At 42.6% G+C, this 27485-nt stretch overlaps 1 protein-coding gene across 1 annotated transcript; it reads right to left on the bottom strand.

The window, feature by feature from the left end:
- Positions 1–909: 909 nt before the first annotated feature.
- On the bottom strand, positions 910–26835 carry LOC139755819 (sodium channel protein Nach-like). Its single transcript, XM_071674425.1, has 10 exons — positions 26161–26835; positions 24600–24690; positions 21255–21444; positions 18789–18988; positions 16298–16455; positions 13097–13292; positions 5925–6029; positions 4700–4817; positions 2786–2874; positions 910–2512 (listed from the first exon to the last, which is right to left on the bottom strand). Exons 1-10 carry the CDS (start codon positions 26425–26427, stop codon positions 2394–2396), a joined length of 1533 nt encoding a protein of 510 aa, XP_071530526.1. The 5' UTR covers positions 26428–26835; the 3' UTR covers positions 910–2393.
- Positions 26836–27485: the final 650 nt, after the last annotated feature.

Genomic DNA, 27485 nt, shown 5'->3' with positions numbered 1-27485 from the left:
GTTCATGCCCCGATCGCTCAAAATCTTTTTCACTCCATCCTTCCACCTCCAATTTGGTCTCCCGCTTCTCCTTCTTCCCTCCACCTCTGACATATATATCCTCTTTGTCAATCTTTTCTCACTCATTCTTTCCATGTGACCAAACCAGGTCAACACACCCTCTTCTGCTCTCTCAACCACACTCACTTTATTACCACACATCTCTCTTATCCTTTCAATACTTTCTCGATCAATCCACGTCACACCACATTTTGTCTACAAACATTTAATTTCCAACACATCCACCCTACTCCGCACAACCCTATCTAGAGCCCATGCCTCGCAATCATATATTATTGTTGGAACCACTATTCCTTCGAACATACCCAATTTTGCTCTCCGAGATAACGTTCTCACCTTCCACAAATTCTTCAAGAATTCTTCCGAGAATCTTCGCTCCCTCCCCCACCCTATGACTCACTTCCTCTTCCATGGTTCCATCCGCTGCTAAGGCCACTCCCAGATATCTAAAACACTTCACTTTCTCTAGTTTTTCTCCATTCAAACTTACCTCCCAGTTAACTTGTCTCTCAACCCTACTGTACCTAATAATCTTGCTCTTATTCACATTTACTTCCAACTTTCTTCTTTCACACACTTTACGAGACCCAGTCACCAAATTCTGCAAATTCTCACCCGAATCAGCCACCAGCGCTGTATCATCAGCGAACAACAATCTTTGTCATTTATAGACAGGGTAAGACGGGTTAACACGCGTCTGCTCACAAAAAAGTATTCTCAGAGGAAAAGACATGTTTTTAGTCTTCTGCATATATGTCTTTATAGATACCTTGTGTACAAGTTTATTTCTGGTGTCCAGTTTTCTTACTGTGTAGGTTAGTAAAAAATTTTGTGTCAATTATACGCCGTTTAAGTATATAAAGTCTTGAAAACAGAGTTGGTTTACATAGATTCAAACGTGTACTTTACACCTTGAGCACGACGAACGGCTCTTGAGCACGACAGTAGACCCTTGAGCATGATGACACGGCTCTTGAGCACGACAGTAGAGCCCTAAACACGACGTACAATCCTTGAACACGACGGTACAATGCTTGAGTAGCATAGCCAGCATAGCCAAGGGTCGTAGCCCAGTACACAAATGGTTCAAGAAATGAGACTTTCTAAAATTGGTTGACTCTTCAGTGGAAAGCACATTCAAGACGCAAATACACATGAACACAAAACATTTCAAACAACAACAGACCACTGGGTCCTAACGAGGCTGTTTGTGAAAGCATAAGAGATCATAGACTCCTTGATTAGTGTGGTAAGATCAGAAAGACATACAAATACTTCAAAGAGATAAAAACCGAATAATCTATCGTCATTTAATTGATCCATATTCATGCACATGAATCTATATTACTGGTCCACCACAATCATCCGAATCACCACTTGTTAACAGATGAATTTTACTAAGAAACCTTTCTTCTTCACGAGTTAGACAGGTGTCTGCTTTCTAAGTTACCTAACTGGGGTCTTCATTCTTCTATGTAAAGGGAATGATGCTTCTGTTCTATTATTTAGATGAGTGACTACGGTGCTTCTGTGCTTTCTACAGATACGGAAATGGTACCCCAAGGACTGGTACCTCACTATGAGGGGAAATCCCTCAATGATTGGTACCTCACTAGGAGGGTAAATACCCCCTAGGACTGGTACCTCACTATGAGGGGAAATACCTCAATGATTGGTACCTCACTAGGAGGGGAAATACCCCCAAGGACTGGTACCTCACTATGAGGGGAAATACCTCAATGATTGGTACCTCACTAGGAGGGGAAATACCCCCAAGGACTGGTACCTCACTATGAGGGGAAATACCTCAATGATTGGTACCTCACTAGGAGGGGAAATACCCCCAAGGACTGGTACCTCACAATGAGGGAAAATCTACAATATCTAAGTGAAGGACTACTGTGCATCTAGATTTACACATAAGAGACTCATGCTTCTAACTTCCAACAAGTGAGGGTCTGACACCATGTGTTTAAGGTGGATTGTTACCTTGGTACTCCTCAAGGTGTGAGACTGGCACCACCTTACTTTCCGATGTAAGTCATTGGAATCTCTGTTTTCTGTGTGAGGGACTAGCATCTCTGCACGTTCTGGGTAGACTATCATATACAGTTTCAGGATGAGGGACTGGTATCCTGTGCTTTCTAGGATAGAGAACGTTAGCAATTTACTTTCTATGCAACGGATATACTGGCATTAGTCAAGTGGAGAACTGGTGCCTCCATACTCGCCAAATGAGAGACAGTGAGGAAGCGGTGCTTACAATCGTCCTAAGAATACAAATGTTGTTTCCGTGATTCCCGTTCATGGACAGGCCGGGCAGAGGGAGGTGGCTAGAGTCGTCGCAGTTTGCCCCACAGGGCACGGCAGGCGAGGCTGGAGAAGACGAGGACCTCCAGGAGAGAGATGAGACTGGCGCCAAGGAAGAGGCCCATGACGCCTCCCAGGTTACCTGCAGAAGGATAAAGGGTCTGTGTCATCTGTTTGCATGTGACTCTGTATCCTTTTTTTAACCTTTCATAATTTTTTTTTTTTCCCGTTTTTTTCCTACTATCTCTCCTCTTTATCTTGTCTTTCATTCTTCCTTCCTTTCTCTCATTCCTAATTCTTCAGTCATATTCCTTCCTTAACCTCTATTCCCTTCCCTCCATCCTCTATTTCGACCACTCCCTCCCAATCCTCCTCCTCCCTGACCTTCCATCACCCTCCTTCTCCCTGCACTTACTGATGATGTCCAGCAGCTTCTCCCTATAGAGGGTGATGAGGCGGTACTGGAATGCAGGGTAGAACACGGTCACCACCGACACCAGGTGCCTGCAGGCACAAGACACCGTTCAGTCGGGTCTGGTCTGCCACGGTGTACATCATTAACAACAATAACAACCATAATATTAGTGATAATAGAAATGATAATAGTAATGATGATGATAATGATAATAATAATAATGATAATGATAATAATGATAATAATGATAATGATGATAATAATAATGATAGTAATGATAATAATAATAATGATAATGATGATTAAACAACTGCATCCGAAAGCTAGAAAGCATACGGAGCCAGTGCAGGCACAAAACTCCTCCAGAATGATAAAGATAACCAAGAAACCTCCAGGGTTTCACCGGCCTCTGTAGCATAAAAAAAGGAAGAGGTCTCTATTTGACATTGTACATATAGGAACTTGAGGTACGATAACACGTTTCCTCACTCGGATCTAGAAAAAGAAATTATCAATTTTTTGGTTCTATTTCTCCTGGTCTTAGCTCGTTCTTCTGATCCCAGGTGCTTCTGTTAAATCTGACCTTTACAAAAACAGTAGGGAAACTATTTGCATTTTCTGCTACGTTATACATGAAAGGATCAAATACATTAAGAAGAGAACTTCTGAGTCTCAAAGTCTAGCTTTTAATGTTGTTGATACCACGAACTTCAGAGCTCTGGCGCTTGACAACGATAGCTACAAATCTTAGAAAACTTGACATAAGTTAGCGACTCTCCCCCTCCCTCCCTCGACATATCGTAAGCTGTCGATGCTCAGAGATCAAGTCCCTCTACTTCGTAAACGTCACTGCAAAATTACCAATTCAGTTTGCTGACTTTATAGTCCCTATAGGCCTTTTTATCCTCAATACACTAATCTATGAGTTTCTGTGAGCTCTTCCACCTTCACCAATAGCCTCGAAAGGAACCCAATGGTCTGTTGATGTTTGAATTCCTCTAATAACTTTATTCCTTTGTCTTAGATACAAAAGTTACCCCTAGCGTCACGGAAGGGTACCACAGGGTCATTGCAAAATACCACTTCAATTCATTTACATACATAACAAGATTCAGGTACCTGTTTTTACCCCAGTTTAGTGGGGCCTAGCAGGAGGCAGACAGGTTGTGGATGTAATATTCCCTCGTCACTTGATAGCCCGGGAAGCACTCATCTCCCCGTACTAAAGAAAATGAGGGTACGTTTGGGCTCAGGCGGGGAAACGGGTACGAAGCAGGGAAAGGAAGAGGCAGCTAATGATGGGAAAAGAGGAGGTGGAATAGTAGACAAACGAGGGAAGAAAAAGGATAAGGAGGGGAAGAGGAGAGGAAAGGGGATAGTTAAAAGAAGAAAAGAGAGAAGAGAGATAATAGAAAAGTAAAAAGTCGGTATAAGGCATAGAGTATGAGAGGATGAGGAATGAGACGGAAGAAGAGAATAAAGGAATAAAGTAGACAGAAGATGAAGATGGAAGAGAAAGAAGAAGGCTTATAGAAAGGAGCGATTACGAAGGAGGAGTGCGGTAGGAAGGGTGCTAAATAGTAAAGAAAACTTACACAAGTGTGAAGTGTGGTGGAAAAGACACATAGTAGTGTGGTGGGGATTAACCAAGGTATTGTAGTGGAGAAGACCCACAGTAGTGTGGTGGAGATGAGCCACAATATTGTGGTGGAGGGAACCCACAGTAGTGTGGAGGAGAGGACCCACAGTGGTGTGGTGGAGACGATCCTCAGTGTTATAGTGGAGAGGACCCACAGTGCTGTGGTGAAGAGGACCCACACTACCATGGTGGAGAGGACTCACAGTAGTGTGGTGGAGAGGATCCACACTAGTGTGGTGGAAAGGACTCACAGTAGTGTGGTATAGAGGACTCACTGATCTTGGAGCTGGAATTGCTGGTTGAGGTGCTGCAGGAGGTGCTTAGGAATGTTTCCGACGACGGTGGTGTGCACGTACTCTTGCTCCTCGCACACCCGCACGCAAATGTCCATAACTGCGTCAGGGAGACACAGTCAAGTCACACTTCAGTCCCTGACGCACTGAGGGAAATGAGCAAGGGGGAAGACGTAGGAACTCTCGTAAGGACATCAGATAATGAAGTTTGCTGTGGTGCGCTGCGTGGCAAGCCACGCGTACTAACTGACGGAGATGACCTATGAACGATGGGGGGCCTCATGCCAAACATCCTACCACCTGAGGGAGCTAACATGTGAACGGTGGGGCGGAAGGAACTCAAGCCACACATATAATCTCTCAGAGATGAGTTGTGAACAGTGGAAGGAAATCATGCAACACTTGCAATCTGATGAACATGATCATTTGACTTTTCTCATCGTAAGAATGATGTTTCTGCTTCTGTTTATCATTCTTTGGTATTTCTAGGAACTTCATTTATTCATGTGGATAAGGTAAAGATCCAACCCCATGTGTATACTTGGTGGTAGATAGAAATGTCAGGTGTTTGTTCCTGCTGTTATGCAACTCTTTAAACAGTGGGAGGGACACAAGTCACTTATCCTTCTAATACCCGGTGACATGTGGACGATGGGAAAGACGCAAGGCAGCGACGTGGCCGTCTCACACACGGGTACCTGTGAACAATGGCTGGCACACAAGGTACTCACATGACCACCTCACACATGGGTGCCTGTGGGGAAAGTAAGGAACACAAGTCACTCAGAAAACCACATCACACATGGAGATCTGTGGACAAAGGGACGGACACAAAAAACTCATGTGACCACCTTACACACTTATAGGCGATGGCAAGGACTCAAGGTACTTAAGTGAAAACTTCACAATACCCAAACCTGAGTCACGCGCTTACACCCTGAGACATCCCTGGAAAGTGTGCAAGACATGATGCACACAAATGAAATTCCACTTGATGTGCTGTACATGGATCATCATGTAAGATGAACATCCATCACAGGCCTGAACCCCAGTCCCTTTTTAGGGATAATCTTACCCTCTTTTAGTTCACCTTCTCACCCTTATAGTCCCTCACCACCCTCTTTCCACTTTCGTTTCCTTCCAAATCCCCTCTCGTCTCACCCGTCCCCATATCCATCCTCCCATCACTTCGTCCCCGTCATCTTACTTCTTTGGAGGCATCCCCGGTCCCACGGGCTGCTTTGGAGTGTGAAGAGCCTGGCCATGCAGCCTGCTGCCTCTGCTATACCACATGGCTGCTGCCTCGTCCCATCTGCCGGAGGAATACTCTCACTAATTCCAACGTTAAACAGTACACTAATTAAATTCAACGATGCCCCCCCCCAAAAAAAAAAATTAAGATAGAAGTACATCTTCTACATAATCTCTCTTCAGATACCACTTGTTTCCTACAACTATTTAACTTCAAAAAGCTACTACTATTCAACCCTGCAACAACAACAACAGACATATTGCGTACAACCACGTTATCTAATCGATCCTGGAAATCGCACATAATAAACATCAAAGAATCTATTTCTCCAAACCACTGGTCATCATACAGTTGTCGTTATGATCTATATTGTGAGGAATTATTCCGTACCCAGAGGCGTTTATTTTGCCCAGTATGGAATACGTTAACCTATCTGGGGTAACTCCTCGTCCACTCCTCTTGACTTAAGAGTGGAAATGAAAATTTGAGTCTAAGAAACTTTCAAGTTATTACCTCTCTTCGACCATCCCTCTTCGTTCGCTGTGTTGCTACTTCCATCTCCTTTTTTTTTTTTTATGTACAGGTAGTAGCAGATTGCACCGGTTACCTTCTGCAGAGGGCAGATATGTGAACTTCATGTCCAAAAAGAAGAAAAACGAGCCCAAGGACAAGGCCAGCTTGTGTGCCACCGTATGATGAACTGATGACTTTTTCTTGTGTGTGTGTGTGTGTGTGTGTGTGTGTGTGTGTGTGTGTGATTTGTTTCATTTCAGGAGAAAGCAGTCCATACTCTCGTCTGCTGATGATTAACGGATTTAAAGAAAACTTGGGCAGCGGCAACGTGAATTTACCCTGACTATATTTTCTACTTTTCATTTACGCAGTGTCAAACTGTATTCACCACCTACAAAGGTGATGCTCTGGAGAACGGTCGATGCCATTGTTCACCAGGACAGCTACTCACACTCCCTAATACCCTATTTTTCCTCTTCATACTTCCAATAGTGCAGACAGAACCTTCTTGGTCGATAATTACATATTTTTCTAAAAAGATATAAGCTTAGAAGCAATAAGTATCTATCCTGCTAAGGAAATGAGTAAATTATCGGCAACTGTGTAAGTGACGTTAGTTATCGTACGTCTGTCAAATTCTTCTACGTGACAACGGACAGGATCGGCTTTCTGTTGTGTATGATATAATATGTATCATATTTCCCTGAAAGCATACTACCCCGAACAGCCAACTATGTATTGGGTTTAGTCGAACGTCACTGGCTTTTGTACACACAGGATCATCATTTTGTTACCGTAGATCATTCTGGCCGCTACTTCAGTGAGATGTCTACGTGTCCTAGCCCTTACGACCTGAACCGGAAACATGCAACTAGTTTCTATGTCCTGTTCTTTGTCCAAACTCGTTCAAATCACATAGCAAAATACTGTTGTAGCCGTTGATAATGTCGACTTCATATTTGTGGATATTAAAGATAAGTTTCTTCAGAAAATAACAGAAGGACTACTTAATGTGCCTTTCGTACAGACGCCAGAGGTAGACTTTACCTAAATTTGCTTGATGGGGTCTTAATCTAATCAGTCAAGAAACCTACTCGTGACGGAGATAGATTTAGTTCTGAATACAGATATGGATTTCGTTAACAATGTTGAAGTTGAATAGAAGTTTGGTACAAGGGATCACCGATGAACTACCTTTAAGGTCGCTTCCAACATAGCAGTAGCGAAAAAAATAAAGATCTGATTTTAAACATGCAACTTCTATTGATTGTCGAACTGCTTTTGACAGGCGAACCTGAAATGATATGTTCAATGAAAATGAAATAATCTTAACTTGGAGAAGTTTCAGTAAAACCTTCAAAGTAGTAGGGGAACACACAAGTCAATACGTAGTAGACGGTCTGCCTTCAAAACGACGTGGAAAAAAAAATTTCTTTTGTCTGAGACAGTAACTCATAAGGAAATTCAAAGAAACGAAAAGCCAACATGATAGGCTAAGTTATGTAAGTTTGCGTGAGAAAGTAAGAGTTATACGACAAAGTAAAAGTCAAAATTGCTGAACATAGCTAAAGAAACCCTAAGGAGATTTCCCGTTATGCTACAGGCAAGAGACTAACTTAATGCAGTCAACTGGTCCATTAATTACGGAAAGTAGTGACAGTTTACGACAACAAAGCCATGACAGAAATCTTAAAATAGTTTTCTTGCATCTGTATTTACGATCGAAGACACACCCTTCTCTCGAATCCAGTTTAATTGATAAGAAAGGAATACGTTCTTCAACATTATGACATAAAAGCTGAAGACATACTATCAGCAATAAACGAAATGAAATAACGAAACAACAGGTCCCTATAAATCTTATCCGAGGACAATGAAAGAGACGAAATATGAGATAGTTACGCCCTTGACTGCCATTTTTTTATGAATCATTTGCTGCAAGAAATGTTACAGATGAATGGAAGTTTACCATTGTAACACCAGTTTTCAGAAAAGGTAACAAGTTACTACCTTTAGTTGGAAAACTTATGGAAACCATCAATCGAGGCAGAATTATAAACCATATAGAGAACTGCCACTTATTAAACGATTCTCAGCAAGGTTTTCGACGAAATCGCTCATGTGTAACAAAACTGCTTTATTTGGCTTATGATACAATGACGAAAGTACAGCAGTAGAAGTAAGAAAAAAAAAAAGACATTCAACAAGGTTCCGCAACAAAGGCTATCTGCAGGAAATAAGTCACATTGCACTGATACTTTATTGGATAGGAAACTGGTTAAGTGGCCGTTAAAAAGAGCTGTAATTACTGGTCAAGCCTAATCATGGTTAAACGTAACAAGTGGAGTGCCACAAGGATCAGCCTTGGGACCAGTTCTCTTTCTTATATATGCATGTATATGATGTCGATAATGGGCTGCATTGCAAAATATCAAAATTCGCTAATGATACAAAGCTAGGAAATAGATCTACAAATGAACTGAAATGTCTATAACTCCAAACTGATAAAGACAAACTGTTGAAATGGGCTCATAAGTGCCAAATGAATTTTGATATCGATGAGTAGAAGGTTTTACATATTGGTAGCAAAGCAAAAATATAAGTTACAGTATAAATTCTGTTTAACTGCAAAATGTAAACAAGGAAAACGACCTGGGCGTTAGAATCTCGACCTAAAACCAAGTGCATTGGAACAGCGAACAAAATTCCAGAATTCATTGGTAGGGTCTTTGAATATAGGTCCACAGAAATCATCCTTACTCTTTACATTTCATTGGTTTGTCCACAACGTGAATATTGTAGTCGGTTTTGGCATTCCCACATAAGAAAACATATAGAATGGAGAGAGTTCAGCGTTGAGCTAACAAGGTGATTCCTGGGCTGAAAAACAAATCTTACGAGAGCACAATAAACGACTTGAATCTATTTAGCTTAGACAAGAGAAGGCTAAGAGGTGATCCAATACAAGTATTTAAAATTATCAAAGGGGTTTGAGAACCTTGATCTCTTAAGCTACTTATGACTTGCTTCGTCTGATTTCACTCGCAGTAATGGATACAAACTCGTAGGACAAACGTTTTACCTCGAATGAGGCCAAGTAATGTTTCTTTTTAATAGGATTGTTAACATATGGAACGATTTTCCAATCAGAGTTGCTGAAGGCAAAACAAAGATACGTTTAAGAACAGACTTGATCATTATTATTTCGCTTCAAGTCCACCACTTAACGTTACTTGAACCTCCTTAGTCAAAGTGACAATTTGCCAGATTATTCTCTTTGAATCATCTACGTACCTTCTAACTTGTACCACACTAATCTATGTTTCTGATATCTTCCACTATCATGAATAGCCTCCAAAGGACCCAATAGTCTGTTGCTGTTTGAATTCCTTTGAATTCTCGTGTACTCTCGTATACTGCAGTCTCCAGGGCAGTGAAGGAGAGGGTGGCGCGTTCCGTGGACGACACTCTAATACATTGTGGTTCCAGCAGTGCCTGAGCTACTCCCTGGGGAGTAATCAGCAGAGATGCCGACCAAGTGCTTATATCATCACACACTGGTAATGCTTCCTGTATTGTGTACATCCTTCTTCAAAATCTTATTTCCATTATTTCTTGCATTTATGTTTCGTCGTTATATTTTCCACATTCTCTTTCTACTTTTTTCTTTATTATCCATTACTTTACAACGCATATGATTTTTCCTCATCAAATTCCGTGCTCTATTTTCTTCGTTTTGTTTGTGTGTGTGTGTGTGTGTGTGTGTGTGTGTGTGTGTTGGGGGGGGCCTTATACTTCACTATGTCGAGAGTCTAGGAGCTACACACACACACACACACACACACACACAAGACCTCAGGATGAGCGGCAGAGTACACCACCCACCACCCAGGCACCTGACAGATGATGTACTGCATATTCATCTTTAACGCGATACCTAAAAAAAAGACAAAAAAAAGCGGTCCTGCAGAGAATACATTTCCCTTAGATAATCTTATGTAATCAGATCAAAAGCTTATTGCAAGTGAAGTAGCTGTAATGACCGAGGTATACCATATAAAAGTGTGTTTTCAATTGACCATAAAAAGATTTATGATTCTATACCAACCGCTAAGTCGTAGCTCCCCCCTCCCTCCTTCTCTCTTCGAGTCATCTTTACTATTTGTCTTTCCCAGAGTTTCTTTACTCCTCAAGTAGCCATGTTTCCAAGAACCGCTTCTATTCATTTCTTCCTCGCAACTCTATAACTTACGTAGCTTCCCCAGCAACCATGTCTCTCACTGCCACACTCTCATCTCCCCAACCACTAGATCTCTCCAGTCTTTGTCACCCACCTCTCTCTCCCCCACAGTCACACGCAACAACAAACAATTTCTCCCCAGCTTCCTCACCACCTCTCTCCTTCATGGTCATCTCCCACAAACTAGATGTTTATTTATCAGCTCAACGTATCATCATCATCATCGACGAGCGGAGATCAACGTATCATCATCATCATCGACGAGCGGAGATCAACGTATCATCATCATCATCGGCGAGCGGAGATCAACGTATCATCATCATCGACGAGCGGAGATCAACGTATCATCATCATCGACGAGCGGAGATCAACGTATCATTATCATCGACGAGCGGAGATCAACGTATCATTATCATCGACGAGCGGAGATCAACGTATCATCATCATCATCGACGAGCGGAGATCAACGTATCATTATCATCGGCGAGCGGAGATCAACGTATCATCATCATCGACGAGCGGAGATCAACGTATCATCATCATCATCGACGAGCGGAGATCAACGTATCATCATCGACGAGCGGAGATCAACGTATCATCATCATCATCGACGAGCGGAGATCAACGTATCATCATCATCATCGACGAGCGGAGATCAACGCATCATTATCGAGATGCCTGGTACAGGTCGCCTCGCCTACTTAGAACGCTCCCGTGAGTTCATCTTTTTTCTCAGTAATGTAAGGTAAATTTTGCGCTATGTTTCCTTTGTGATGATATAGTAAGAGGGTTTTTTTAAGATTATTGAAACTAGAGAAATGGAGAACATGAACAGTAGGATGATGGTGTGTGAAGATGAGGCAAGGTATAGGTTTTGTGACATGCTATGCATCTTGAAGAAAAAGGAAGTAGAGATAATGACCTAAACAGAAAATAGGAAACTAGAATGATCAAGAGGGAAGACGATGCTTGAAAGTGGCGAGGATTTCCAGGTAGTCTGGCCTGGTGGGAATCCTACAGCAGGAGAGGAAAGATATAGGAACAGTGGTTAGTAACAAATTCTGTTGCTGGAAGGTGAAACAGATGAGTCTGGACTCTCTCTCTTGCTAGGGACTCTGATCAGGCGTCAAAACAAAGATTTGTAAATATACGAGCAAAAAAGAAAGGATATTGTTACCCATGTGGTAGGCTGGAGGATATGAAATACATGATAGAATATATATATATATATATATATATATATATATATATATATATATATATATATATATATATATATATATATATATATTTATTTATTTTTATCTATTTTGCTTTGTCGCTGTCTCCCGCATTAGCGAGGTAGCGCAAGGAAACAGACGAAAGAAAGGCCCGACCCACCCACATACACATGTATATACATACACGTCCACACACGCAAATATACATACCTATACATCTCAATGTATACATATATATATACACACAGACATATACATATATACACATGTACATAATTCATACTGTCTGCCTTTATTCATTCCCATCGCCACTTCGCCACACATGGAATAACAACCCCTTCCCCCCTCATGTGTGCGAGGTAGCGCTAGGAAACGACAACAAAGGCCCCATTCGTTCACAGTCAGACTCTAGCTGTCATGTAATAATGCACCGAAACCACAGCTCCCTTTTCACATCCAGGCCCCACAGAACTTTCCATGGTTTACCCCAGACGCTTCACATGCCCTGGTTCAATCCATTGACAGTACGTCAACCCCAGTATACGACATCGTTCCAATTCACTCTATTCCTTGCACGCCTTTCACCGTCCTGAATGTTCAGGCCCTGATCACTCAAAATCTTTTTCACTCCATCTTTCCACCTCCAATTTGGTCTCCCACTTCTCCTCGTTCCCTCCACCTCTGACACATATATCCTCTTGGTCAATATATATATAGCTACGGACGCTAACGAGGAGAATGTATTTGCTGTCTAATCAGGCACTAACATTACGTCACTGGCAGGTCGGAGATCCTGGTAATGGTATAAAGCTCTCATTGAAAAGTTTAAGGACAGTCGTGGGAGAACTGTGGTAGCTGTACTGCTACGTACGACGTAAGTAGAAGAAAGTTGTGTTAGTTGTACTGCTATTTTCGACGTAAGTAGAATCTGCAGTTTTATGTAGAACGTTAATCATGTGTAGTAACGCTAAGGATGTTCTTAAAACCGAGGAGAAGGATTACATAGATTTAAGAGATGAATATAGTAGGAAGAGGATTCAGTGCGGTAGGAATAGTATATATAAGGTTAGAAAGTCTTGTTCAGGCAGAGAGCTCTAGACGAAACAGGTTATACTTAGCAACACTAAGAGCCATGAAGTCGGTAATGTACTCACTGTTCTGGAGTTCATAGTGGCCGTTGAGCATGCAGTCAGGACACACCAGGGAGAGGCACTTGAAGGAGGCGGCCAACTGGCAGTTGACGGAGGAGTAGAGGAGGGCCTCGCGATTGTGCTGGTAGCTGAGTGCACTCGGGGGGATGCACGGTGGCTCCTGCCAGTTCAGCAGCGTCCTGAGGCCACTCTGATCTGTCTAAGGGAGAGAGTTAGATAGATAGATAGATAGATAGATAGATAGAGAGAGAGAGAGAGAGAGAGAGAGAGAGAGAGAGAGAGAGAGAGAGAGAGAGAGAGAGAGAGAGAGAGAGAGAGAGAGAGAGAGAGAGAGAGAGAGAGAGAGAGAGACATAAAAATATTTTGCTGATTTTATTGGGTTAATAACAGCCACTTTCGGGTGCGTATTTCTAAGAAATAGTTCTGGTGTTACTAAGGAGCTTTCTGAAGGCTTCTGCAGCCGAAGGACTCCGCTACTTCCAGCGGATTTCTTTTGAGCAAGAAGTTCTTTGACGAGACTGTACTTCCCAAGATACAACCTCGCTAAAGGTAACTCCCCCCCCCCTTCTCTCTCTCTCTCTCTCTCTCTCTCTCTCTCTCTCTCTCTCTCTCTCTCTCTGGTGACCACAAGGGTGATGACATACATAGAGAATCAGGCTCGGGAGGAACAATGCGGTTTTAGGATGAGTAGAGGATGTGTGGATCAGTTATTTGCATTGAAGAATGTGTTTGAGAAATTCTTGAGAAATAGAGGAATTTGTGTTTGGCATTTTTGATAATGGAAAAAGCATATGATTGGGGCTGATAAAGATGCTCTGCGGAAGGTGCTGCGAATATACGATGTAGGAGGAAAGCTATTGGAGGCAATGCGGACTTATAATGAAGAGGTTAAAGCATGTGTGCGGATAGGTAAAGAGGAGGATAAGTGGCTCCAGGTGAAGATGGGTCTGTGGCAGGAGGAACCATGGCTGTTTCTTTATGGATAGGGTGGTGAAGAGGGTGAATGCAAGGGTCTTGGAAATAAGGGCAGGTATGCAGTTTGTAGTGAGGTGAGGAGGCATGGAAAGCGGGTCATTGTCGTCTGCTGATGACACAATGCTGGTGGCAGATTCAAGTAGATTCAAGTCCACTGTAGAAATGGGTTTCTGAGTTTGGGAGACTGTACAAAAAGAGGAATTTGAGAGTAAATGCGAATGAAAGCAAGTTTATCAGGTTTAGCAGTGAAAAGAAACAGGTTGTTTGGAGTGTGAGTTTGAAATGAACTTGGAGGATGGGGAGTGTTTTGGATGCCTAGGAAAAGGATCTGGTAGCGAATGGAACTATTGGAACAAAATGCGAGACATACGGTAGGCGTACGGAGGAATTTATAAAAGGAGAAAGAAAATGGGTATATTTGATGGTATAGTAGTCCCATCGGTTCTGTATAGATGAGATGCGCGAGTCTCAGAGAACAGCTTAAAAATACATGTGGTGTGAGGAGGGTTGATCGGATAAGAAATCATTGATAGATAGGAGAGACGTATGGTCGGAAGAGGAGTATGTACGAGCTGAAGAGAGTTCGCCGAAGTGGTTTGGATAAATGGAGAGGATGAGTGAGGAGAGGTTGACTAGGTATATGTTGGAAGTGGAGGGAACAAGGACAAGGGGGGGGAGGGGAAACCAAGGAGAGAGGTGGAAGGACGGAGTGAATGATTCTGCGAAGGCCCATTACCTGATTATGCAGGAGAGGGGTGAGGCGTGCGGGACATAGAGCGAGTTGGAGAGATGTGATATACAGGAGACGATATGCTGTTAATACGATGAACCAGGGCATTTGAAGTGTGAGGGAAAAACGGAATGGTGTGTGGGGATTAGTTTTGGATAGAGGGTTCTGGTTTTGGTGCACGTGACAGCTAGATGGTAGATGTGAGTGAATGAAGCGATTTCTTCGTGTTTTCCTGGCGCTACCCTGCTAAGGAGGGAATTAATTAACATATATGAAAAAAGAATATCATACATACAAACACACATACACACACACACACACGTGTGTATATATATATATATATATATATATATATATATATATATATATATATATATATATATATATATATATATATGTATATATAAAGGAACTGATGGAAATTTATTTATGTCTTCTTCCTCATCCCTTCACCTAATCAAATACTCTGATGATGTAAGTTATCGGTAGCCAACGCTCATCAAAAATCAAGAATTATGATATACACATATTTCAACGTTTTTCCTTTCATGTTTGAGCATCTTCCCTACGTCACCCGGCTTATGATATAAGAAGAGACAGTGTTTCACGTTATAACTTTCTTATAAAACTTTCATGTCACTTTGCTTTCTCTACACTATATGGCGCTCCTCAGTTTTATTCTGCCAGCTGATATACCGGAAGACTGATGGGTGGGGAGGAATAATCATGCTTTACTGTCCTGTCTCTGTCTACAGTAGTGGGTGGGAAGGTGCTTTCTGCTTTACTGTCCTGTCTCCATTCAAGTTGGTGGGTGAGGGAGGAACCTTCTTCTCTATATCTTGTTTTCAGCTACCGGAGTGGATGAATAAGGTGCCGACTGCTTTACTATCCTGTCTCCAGCTACAGTGGTGGTGGGATGATGCCTTCTGCTTTACTATCGTGTCTTATCTAGAGTGTGGCTTTACTATTCTGCTTTCATCTACTCTGGTGGGCAGGGAGGTGTCTTTTGCTTTACTATCCCGTCTACAGCTATAGTGGTTGATGGGGAGGAACCTTCTGCATCACTATCCTGTCTTCATCTAAAGTGGTGGGAGGGAAGGAGCCCTCTGGTTTACTATCCCGCCTTCATCTACAGTGGTGGGTAGCGAGGTGTTTTCTGCTTCACTATCCTGTTTTCAGCTAAAGTGGTTGGCGGGGAAGAGCCTTCTGCATTCCTATCCGTCCTCATTTATGTTGGTGGGCGAGAAGGAGTCTTCTGTATTACTATCCCACCCTCGTCTACAGTCATGGGTAGGGAACACCCTTTTATATTACTATCTCGTCCTCATATGTAGTGGTGGATGGGGAGGAACCTTCTGCGTTACTATCTGGTCTCCATCTATATAGATGAAGAATGTAGGATCCGTAACAGTCTTCCAGCAGATAACCTCAGTCTTTAAGTCCTCTGTCATCTGACTATCCTATGTATTCCTCCGTTCCTCTCCCGCTCTAGTTAGTACCTTGGTGAAGAAGACCTCCATGGTGTTGAAGGTGCCAGGGATGATGACGTCGCCCTGGGTCAACACCAGGTAGTGAGGCAGGGTCAGGTTGCTGATCAGGGTCACCTGTAGACCCGTCTTGGCCAGGAGGGAGATGTCTAGGATGTCCGGCAGGATCTCTTGGGGAGAAGCAAGAAGCACAAGGGTCAGCTAGGGATGCAACATGAAATCTGGGGCTTAGTGTCATGGCTAAGCTAAGGGTCAAAGAGATTTAACTCTGTCACAAACTGAACAGTTGCAGAGCTTAGGTACTGGCTGGCAGTATGGGGTTACATATTGGTTCAGGGTTGGGATACAGATGCAAGATAGTGTTTGTACCTGCAGTGTGGGATTGAATCCAATGCCCTCTACCTGATCTAGAACACGATAGTAAAATTAATGTAATTTAATGAGATCAACCCGAGAAAGCTTGCTTATTTATGGGGTTCACGTCGTGTATACACACAATAGACATAATATACAATCAGTTGATATTTTGTGAACTTTGTGGAAACAAACTTGGAACTCGAAGAAAAATATATATATATGAACTTGCAGATTTGATCGTCTGAACACGTATTACCTAATCGTGATAAAGTGAAATGTTGTTAGTGTTTAAATGTATCCTCAGACATACAGTCGGACACGCAAACAAACTTACAGACACAGCATAAAAAGCAGAGTCAGGCAATGCGAGTATGTACCGACACAGGAACATGGAAGCGGTTGTACACATGCACAGATATGTGGATTTGGGAACTCATAGATTATCACAATATTTTGTATTTTTTTATTTAAACTTGATTACATGAATAGATTACATCAGTGCTAGGCATATAGATATTGAGCTAGAAATAGATTGATAATGTCTCGAAAAAGTACTAAACTTAACTTTCTATGAAAATCAATAACGCGTTAACGTGTGTTACCAATTTGTGCAACAGGAGAAAGAAATTCTTTGAAAAGGAAATCGTTGAGAAGATAGGAAATAATCCAAAGCTTTTCTATGTATTCACCAGACGGTTTTTGTCAAAGAACAGCAAATCAGTCTGAGGATTCAGAGGGAAGAGTTGTAGATGATGATGTAAAGATATGCTTTCATAGTGGAAGACACTATGTCCCTAGCACCAGAAGTGTTAGATAAAAGATGAAGTTGGGTGGATTATCTGCACTTCGACTGCCAGAAAGCACTTGATAAATCATACACAAAGATATTGAAGAAACTGAATTTTCAGGCAGAAATAAGGCGGAAATTCTCATGTCGGGTAAAAGATTTCCTTATTGGAAGGGAAAGATGAACGCATTTCAGAGGAGCCTTCTAGAAATAGGTTGGGGTAATCAGCGAGATGTCGTAGACTCAATCCTGGAACCATTTGCTCCTCTTGATCTATGTAAATGACTTGCTAGAGGTCTTGGATTCATACCTGAATATGTTTGCAGATGATGCTGAGGAGATGAAGGAAGAAACAAATGAGGGAGATTGCATCAACTTTCAAAGGAACCTAGACAATCTCCAAAGTTAGTCTGCTACATGTTTGATGAAATTCATCTTAAGTTAATGCAAATCAATGAGGTTAGGGCGAAGAGGGTCTCGATACAATTATCATCTCAAAGAAAACGAATAAAAAAGCTGCAAGAATCTGTGTGCGAGAGGAACTTGGAAATCACCATTGTACCCACTGCCGCTGGAGGTCCACCTCTGGGAAACGGTGAAAGAGATAAACTGTTACCGTAGCATGTTAGAATCGCACTGAAGTGTATGGTTGAGAAACTAGTTAGGGAAGTTGTTCACAACGTATACTAAGCCAAAACTAGAATGTGCTTCCCCTAGTTTGGTCCCCTCCCTTGAAGCAGCGCAAAGAACTAATGAAAATACGTCTAGAGTAGAGAAAGCTGAGTTACAGTGAGAACTTAGATGGCATTACTTTGCCCACCATAGAAGAGAGAAGAGTGATGAGCGAGTTGAGCACAATCTTCAAGCTATAAACCAGTTTGATGATGTTAGTAGTATTCAATTCTTCGAAGAATGCAAAGACAGAACAACCAGAGGACATAGCTTGAAAATAAGAAAGACATTGTTAGAAAATACATCAAGAAGTGCTTTAACAGTATAAGAATAATGAATGAAAAAGAATAGATTGAGTAATGAAATTGCGATTGTAAACAACGCACAAAAGTTTAAAAAGTTTTATAATAGTAGAAAAGTTCAAGAGTTGGGGCCCCAAGAGTTTGGAACTCCTGTCCCTGTACAGTATAAACAAGTGATCAAACACACACACACACACACACACACACACACACGTACACACACACACACACACACACACCCATACTACCCCATCATATAAAATGTTCATGCACACAAATTTCGTAGCAACATAGCCTCTGACAGAAAAGTTTACCTTAGACCTGCCCTTCCCAATCCTTCTCATTCCTACCCTCTCCCTCCTCGACACCCTTGTAGGATACCAACCCGGCTCGTGCTCCGTGACGTCCCTGAGGATCAGTGACACGCCGGAATACTCATCCATCTTCACCTGCCTGAAGGAGCTGTTGAGGTATATCGTATAGCACCTCCCCAGCATCGTGGTCATCGGCTCAAGAAACATGCAGCAGTCACTCGAGTTGTACGCCTGAGAGCCGTAGCTGCACTGGACCAAAATGTCCTCACAGCTGCGCAGGTGAGAGAGTGATCTAGGTGAGTGGCGTCGTGATCTCGTGTCCTGGGTGGGGTAAGGAGCACAGGAAGAAAGGGACTGTGAACAACACTAGGATGAGAGGAATGATGATCAGTTGGTGAGGGGGTGAAGGATATACGTACATACATACTTGTATATATATATATATATATATATATATATATATATATATATATATATATATATATATATATATATATCCCTGGGGATAGGGGAGAAAGAATACTTCCCACGTATTCCCTGCATGTTGTAGAAGGCGGCTAAAAGGGGAGGGAGCGGGTGGCTGGAAATCCTCCCCTCTCGTTTTTTTAATTTTCCAAAAGAAGGAACAGAGAAGGGGGCCAGGTGAGGATATTCCCTCAAAGGCCCAGTCCTCTGTTCTTAATGCTACCTTGCTAATGCGGGAAATGGCGAATAGTATGAAAGAAAGAAAAAGATATATATATATGTATATATATATTTTTTTTTTTTTTTATATACTTTGTCGCTGTCTCCCGCGTTTGCGAGGTAGCGCAAGGAAACAGACGAAAGAAATGGCCCAACCCACCCCCATACACATGTATATACATACGTCCACACACGCAAATATACATACCTACACAGCTTTCCATGGTTTACCCCAGACGCTTCACATGCCTTGATTCAATCCACTGACAGCACGTCAACCCCGGTATACCACATCGATCCAATTCACTCTATTCCTTGCCCTCCTTTCACCCTCCTGCATGTTCAGGCCCCGATCACACAAAATCTTTTTCACTCCATCTTTCCACCTCCAATTTGGTCTCCCTCTTCTCCTCGTTCCCTCCACCTCCGACACATATATCCTCTTGGTCAATCTTTCCTCACTCATTCTCTCCATGTGCCCAAACCATTTCAAAACACCCTCTTCTGCTCTCTCAACCACGCTCTTTTTATTTCCACACATCTCTCTTACCCTTACGTTACTCACTCGATCAAACCACCTCACACCACACATTGTCCTCAAACATCTCATTTCCAGCACATCCATCCTCCTGCGCACAACTCTATCCATAGCCCACGCCTCGCAACCATACAACATTGTTGGAACCACTATTCCTTCAAACATACCCATTTTTGCTTTCCGAGATAATGTTCTCGACTTCCACACATTCTTCAAGGCCCCCAGAATTTTCGCCCCCTCCCCCACCCTATGATCCACTTCCGGTCCCATGGTTCCATCCGCTGCCAGATCCACTCCCAGATATCTAAAACACTTCACTTCCTCCAGTTTTTCTCCATTCAAACTCACCTCCCAATTGACTTGACCCTCAACCCTACTGTACCTAATAACCTTGCTCTTATTCACATTTACTCTTAACTTTCTTCTTCCACACACTTTACCAAACTCAGTCACCAGCTTCTGCAGTTTCTCACATGAATCAGCCACCAGCGCTGTATCATCAGCGAACAACAACTGACTCACTTTCCAAGCTCTCTCATCCCCAACAGACTTCATACTTGCCCCTCTTTCCAAAACTCTTGCATTTACCTCCCTACCAACCCCATCCATAAACAAATCAAACAACCATGGAGACATCACACACCCCTGCCGCAAACCTACATTCACTTAATCACTGTTTCCCGTCGTCTAAAACCCTACTCACCGTTTTCCATTCAACCCAGTTTAAACGCATGCCAGTCTCCAGTGTAATCAGTGTAATCAACCCTTTCTGCCTTGTAGAAGCTCGCTTTTCTACCACAGATACCTAGTATTCTATTTGCACATTCAGCTCCTACATTGTACCTAGGGGGATAAATCATTATCACAACTTCTCTGCGGCATTTGAACTCTTAAGTGTTCTTTGTTAGTCATGTTTATCTCCAGATCCTACTTGTTCCATGTTGTCATCCCCTTCCTGAATAACAACAATGCTGTCTTTAACCACGCCCCTTTCTATGTATTGGTACTTGCGAGGTATGTCTTCCAGATTCTTTCATTTTTCTATTCTCACCAAAAAAAACTCCGTATCTAAATACCTTATGAAGGAGTACCCAACAGGGATGGTATTTGGCCGTTTCTTTATTCAACTGTCTAACACTAGCGACCCATCATCATAGTTATTATTCATCTATGTTAGTTACCATATAACTTTATTAAGAAACCAGACCCCACCCCAGCCCCTGAAGTACTTCACTTAGGGTACCAAACCAACCCCTGACTCTGTAGTATCTTACATGAGGTACCAGGCTCATTCCAAGCCCATGTAGTACCTCACCTTAGAGACAAGGCTTCGATTAGCTCTGGAAACGTGAAGTTGCGGTCTTGCAAGAAGTTCTGGATGTACGTATAGGCCTCGTCCAGGAACCTGAGGCCCTCTTCTGTCGACAGAACATCCCTCCTCAAGAGGAACGGTGAACCGGTCATCACCATTAAGTAATTGGATATATTCACTGGCACCTGCAAGTCTACGGGAGAGGAGGAAAGGCTTATTGAAGCGCGTTATATGGCACACAGACTGTGGTTTAGATAGTTTTGAGGAGGAACTAGGTAAGTCTTTGGTGTTGTCGGTCGGATACTTTGCGAGTTCTATGTTGTAAAGGGTAGGCTTTCGGAGGCTAAATGGGGAAGAAAGGAATTCGTGCTCGTCTGAAAGGGGCAGAGTTCGGAGGTCTGAAAGGACATCATGATATTACTTTGGTTCTGGAAGAGAAAAGTTAGATTTATGTCTGTCGGAGAAAAATGAAATTCAGAGTTTTTTTTTTGAGATGAAAGAACTAAAGAACTAGTGATTCTACGAGGCCATGATGAAAGGTTTAATGAGGAAATCCATGGGTAAAAGAGTTTGAGGGTGTGAATGGAAAGTGCAAAAGGTTTGAGTGTTCCGACGAGGATCTAGATAAGGTTTAATGAAATCAGGTAATGTTGGAAAGGTTTAAAGGATGTCAAAGGTGTCAGTTGGAAAGAACGATAGGTTTCGAGGGTGTCCATAGGAAGAACTGTGAGGGGCTCCAGGTTGTTAATAGAGGGGACTACAGATGGTTCAGAAGTATTAGAGGGAAGAACTGCGAGGCACAATAGTATCACTAAGACGGACTATAGGGATTCAAGAGTGTCAAATGGGAGGACATTAGAAGGCTGACGAGCTGTAATGGGATGGACTATAGAGGAGGTTTAAGAGTGTTAATGGGAGGGACCATGAGGAGTTTCAAGAATGTTAACACAAAGAGCTATAAGGGGTTTAAGAACAGAGAAGGGATTCAAGTGAGGATTTTTCCCGCTCAGTACAAGTTCAAATAATTCATTGAATCCACCTCATCAGATGTAAGCAATTCACAAAGTTTCAGATCCTAACTCCAGCACAAAGGTTTGTACATCCTCCTGCCGTCATGCTGGAGAAGAAGCTGTCGTGGCCGTTGAAAAGTGAAAGTGTAGTGGGTGGCAAACCACCTCTGCATAACCTCCCCTTAACCACAAGTTACCCCACCCACCATTACCCTTTAACATCCAGGACAGTTTCATCTCTAGCTTTGACGGTAGGAGGATGTGCAAACCTTTGTGCTGGTGTTTAGGTCTGGAACTTTGCGAATTGTTTACACTTGGTGAGGCTGGTTTTCTCCTTGAAAACAAGCTCTTTACTAGTAAAGTTTCGAGAAATTATTTGAACTCCTTCTACGGTACGATTACCACTTATAAAATTATTACAATATATATATATATATATATATTTTTTTTTTTTTTTTTTTTTTTATACCTCGTCGTTGTCTCCCGCGTTTGCGAGGTAGCGCAAGGAAACAGACGAAAGAAATGGCCCAACCCCCCCCCATACACATGTACATACACACGTCCACACACGCAAATATACATACCTACACAGCTTTCCATGGTTTACCCCGGACGCTTCACATGCCCTGATTCAATCCACTGACAGCACGTCAACCCCTGTATACCACATCGCTCCAATTCACTCTATTCCTTGCCCTCCTTTCACCCTCCTGCATGTTCAGGCCCCGATCACACAAAATCCTTTTCACTCCATCTTTCCACCTCCAATTTGGTCTCCCTCTTCTCCTCGTTCCCTCCACCTCCGACACATATATCCTCTTGGTCAATCTTTCCTCACTCATTCTTCCATGTGCCCAAACCATTTCAAAACACCCTCTTCTGCTCTCTCAACCACGCTCTTTTTATTTCCACACATCTCTCTTACCCTTACGTTACTTACTCGATCAAACCACCTCACACCACACATTGTCCTCAAACATCTCATTTCCAGCATAGGGTGGGGGAGGGGGCGAAAATTTTGGGAGCCTTGAAAAATGTGTGGAAGTCGAGAACATTATCCCGGAAAGCAAAAATGGGTATGTTTGAAGGAATAGTGGTTCCAACAATGTTGTATGGTTGCGAGGCGTGGGCTATGGATAGAGTTGTTCGCAGGAGGATGGATGTGCTGGAAATGAGATGTTTGAGGACAATGTGTGGTGTGAGGTGGTTTGATATATATATATATATATATATATATATATATATATATATATATATATATATATATATATATATATATATATATGGAAGTAAGGGGAGTGGGGGAGGAATGGGATGTATTTAGGGAATCAGTGATGGATTGCGCAAAAGATGCTTGTGGCATGAGAAGAGTGGGAGGTGGGTTGATTAGAAAGGGTAGTGAGTGGTGGGATGAAGAAGTAAGAGTATTAGTGAAAAAGAAGAGAGAGGCATTTGGACGATTTTTGCAGGGAAAAAATGCAATTGAGTGGGAAATGTATAAAAGAAAGAGACAGGAGGTCAAGAGAAAGGTGCAAGAGGTGAAAAAAAAGGGCAAATGAGAGTTGGGGTGAGAGAGTATCATTAAATTTTAGGGAGAATAAAAAGATGTTCTGGAAGGAGGTAAATAAAGTGCGTAAGACAAGGGAGCAAATGGGAACTTCAGTGAAGGGCGCAAATGGGGAGGTGATAACAAGTAGTGGTGATGTGAGGAGATGGAGTGAGTATTTTGAAGGTTTGTTGAATGTGTTTGATGATATAGTGGCAGATATAGGGTGTTTTGGTCGAGGTGGTGTGCAAAGTGAGAGGGTTAGGGAAAATGATTTGGTAAACAGAGAAGAGGTAGTGAAAGCTTTGCGGATATATATATATATATATATATATATATATATATATATATATATATATATATATATATATATACTCCTGCAATTACTGTTTGTTACTACAATGTGTGTATCATAGAGAGACTTTTGTACTCATGTTGCCGTGTCTTAATCTTGTATGAATGTATCATTACCATTCCTTTATTCCTACGTGCATGTACTCATACATACACACACAAGCCTATGTCTAAGCCAGGTTCTCATTATCGACTAAGGAGGATGAACATGTGGGTTGGGTGTGCGCCAAATGCTTCATTCAGGAGTCAGTCCAATGTGTGATTCATGGTCAGTAACACTAACAATAATACCATGGAGGCCGTTAAGTGTGTGTGTGTGTGTGTGTGTGTATGTGTGTGTGTGTGTGTGTGCGTGTGATGACGTTTGAGGTTGGTGATGGTGTGGGTTGGGGAGATGAGGATGGGAAGGTGTAGTTGGAGGTACAGATGTTGCTTTACCTCTGAGCTTGGCCTTGGAGAAGATGCCTCTGTTGCAGACCACTAGGGAAGGCAGCTGGAGTCCCATCTTCTCATCCCCATTCATCGTCGTCTGTAAGAGGATGCAACAGGATGGTCGACCAGGTGTGATTGCACATGTACGAGGGACAATACACACACACACACACACACACACACACACACACACACACACATACATGGAAGCTATACAGGGTTATTGAAAGTCAACTGAGGTAAAAGCAATGCAAAGAGGATGGGATGCAGTGAATGAGTAATACGATTACTACCTAGCACGAAATAAGCTGCAGGAATCTGTGAGTGTGTGTATGAGATACATTTGGGAGTCGACATTGTACCTAACTGGTCACCAGAGTCCTGTCTATAAGGAAACAATAATGGAGTCCAACTCTCTGCTGACAGACATCGGAATGGCACAGAGATTAGAAAATGTTCAGGTATATTTACCGAGTATATCGAGATGGATCTAGAAAACTACACTTAAAGAAACATTAAGAAATGTTTGAAAATGGTCTATAAAGATACTAGAACGAAATGAACTTAGTTACGATGAGAAATCAAAGCTAAGTATTGCCCATCATGGGAGTGAAAAGAGTACAGGACATCTTGATCACATCCCATTGATGGTTGTCGACGATGAACAGTTTTCCTAAAATTGCAATGACAGAACAGCCAGAGACCATAACAAGAAACAAAGACAGAAACTTGTAAGAAAGAATGTAAAGAAATATCTTCATAGAACCAGAGTAGCGATTTCTCTGGAACAAACTGAAGAGAAAACTGTGAAAGTTAATATTATATGAAACGTTAGAAATCTATGTGATTGTTGAGTATACTTCCGTGGTGTACACGACAACACGGCTAAACCACACGAGGTCTCCAAGCATACACGACAACACGGCTAAACCACACGAGGTCTCCAAGCATACACGACAACACGGCTAAACCACACGAGGTCTCCAAGCATACACGACAACACGGCTAAACCACACGAGGTCTCCAAGCATACACGACAACACGGCTAAACCACACGAGGTCTCCAAGCATACACGACAACACGACTAAACCAAACGAGGTCTCCAAGCATACACGACAACACGGCTAAACCACACGAGGTCCCCAAGCATACACGACAACACGGCTAAACCACACGAGGTCTCCAACCATACACGACAACACGGCTAAACCACACGAGGTCTCCAAGCATACACGACAACACGGCTAAACCACACGAGGTCTCCAACCATACACGACAACACGACTAAACCAAACGAGGTCTCCAAGCATACACGACAACACGACTAAACCACACGAGGTCTCCAAGCATACACGACAACACGACTAAACCACACGAGGTCTCCAAGCATACACGACAACACGACTAAACCACACGAGGTCTCCAAGCATACACGACAACACAACTAAACCACACGAGGTCTCCAAGAATACACGACAACACGGCTAAACCACACGAGGTCTCCAACCACATACGACAGCATGACTCCGTTAGAAAGGGGCGCTTCTCTAAGCCCTCGATACGTACCTGTGACTTCACCTCTCCACTGGCTAGGAGGTGGAGGATGTTGCTGATCGCATTTATGAGGAGGTACACGTGGATGAGGGTGATCAGGAGCCAGATGAAACCCCGGACGGTGCCACGGTACGTCCAGCAGTGCCGGAACCCGTGGCTAGTGGTGGCTTGTAGCACGTGCCCCATCATCTCCCACACACTCCGCTTGCTGCTCAGACCCTGGACAGTGAGGGAGAGGAAAGAGGAGAGAGGGAGAATAGGGAGGGAAAGGGGAGCCATACATGGCAGGGTCTGATAACAGTCTATAACCAGTTTATCTATTGTAGCGGCTTAAAAGTATTACTGGAAACAGAAATCAAGTAACGTAAGAACAGTTGATAGATGACGAGGTGACCTGCTGGAGGAGACATTGCACACCCATGATTCTGATCTTCGTAGATGGAGACTGGATGATAAAGCAGGAGGAGGGAGTGAAAGCAAGGCATGAGGAGGGGAAAATATGAGCACAGCGGTGATGAAGTGGTGGATATAACATGGTGGCAATACAGATGATGGCAAGTATTGCACCGGCAGCACCACTGCTGATAATGGCATTACCGCTACAGATAACAATAGTACCAATATTGATAACAGTATTACCACGTCTGATAGCAGTAGTGCCACTACCGACAGACAGCAGTACCACTACTGTCAACAGCAGTACCACAACTATCAACAGCATTATCATTACTGCCAACAGCAGTACTATTATAACATTAACAGTACCACGAATGCCAATGCCGGCATGATATATGAGAAACCACCAATGATAATCCTGAAGGCATGGAGGGCTACAACTCTCCACGATCTATCTATCTATCTATCTATCTATATATATATATATATATATATATATATATATATATATATATATATAGAGGATGTGGTAGAGGATGTGTGGATCAGGTGTTTGCTTTGAAGAACGTATGCGAGAAATACTTAGAAAAGCAAATGGGTTTGTATGTAGCATTTATGGATCTGGAGAAGGCATATGATAGAGTTGATAGAGATGCTCTGTGGAAGGTATTAAGAATATATGGTGTGGGAGGCAAGTTGTTAGAAGCAGTGAAAAGTTTTTATCGAGGATGTAAGGCATGTGTACGTGTAGAAAGAGAGGAAAGTGATTGGTTCTCAGTGAATGTAGGTTTACGGCAGGGGTGTGTGATGTCTCCATGGTTGTTTAATTTGTTTATGGATGGGGTTCTTAGGGAGGTGAATGCAAGAGTTTTGGAAAGAGGGGCAAGTATGCAGTCTGTTGTTGATGAGAGAGTTTGGGAAGCGAGTCAGTTGTTGCTCGC

This window comes from Panulirus ornatus, chromosome 20, assembly GCF_036320965.1.
Source record: "Panulirus ornatus isolate Po-2019 chromosome 20, ASM3632096v1, whole genome shotgun sequence".
In the NCBI taxonomy this organism is placed as follows: domain Eukaryota; kingdom Metazoa; phylum Arthropoda; class Malacostraca; order Decapoda; family Palinuridae; genus Panulirus; species Panulirus ornatus.
The sequence above is the reverse complement of the archived record's forward strand: the minus strand, read 5'-3'. Positions and strand labels throughout refer to the sequence as shown.

Excerpts from the sequence above, each read along its gene's own strand:
- LOC139755819 (XM_071674425.1), bottom strand. The coding sequence starts at position 26,427 with ATGGCTCCCCTTTCCCTCCCTATTCTCCCTCTCTCCTCTTTCCTCTCC. Across the intron at positions 18,989-21,254 it reads ATCGAAGCCTTGTCTCTAAG|CTGTGAGGACATTTTGGTCC; the intron begins GTGAGGTACTAC and ends TCACCTGCGCAG. Across the intron at positions 6,030-13,096 it reads CCACTATGAACTCCAGAACA|ATGGGACGAGGCAGCAGCCA; the intron begins GTGAGTACATTA and ends TTCCTCCGGCAG.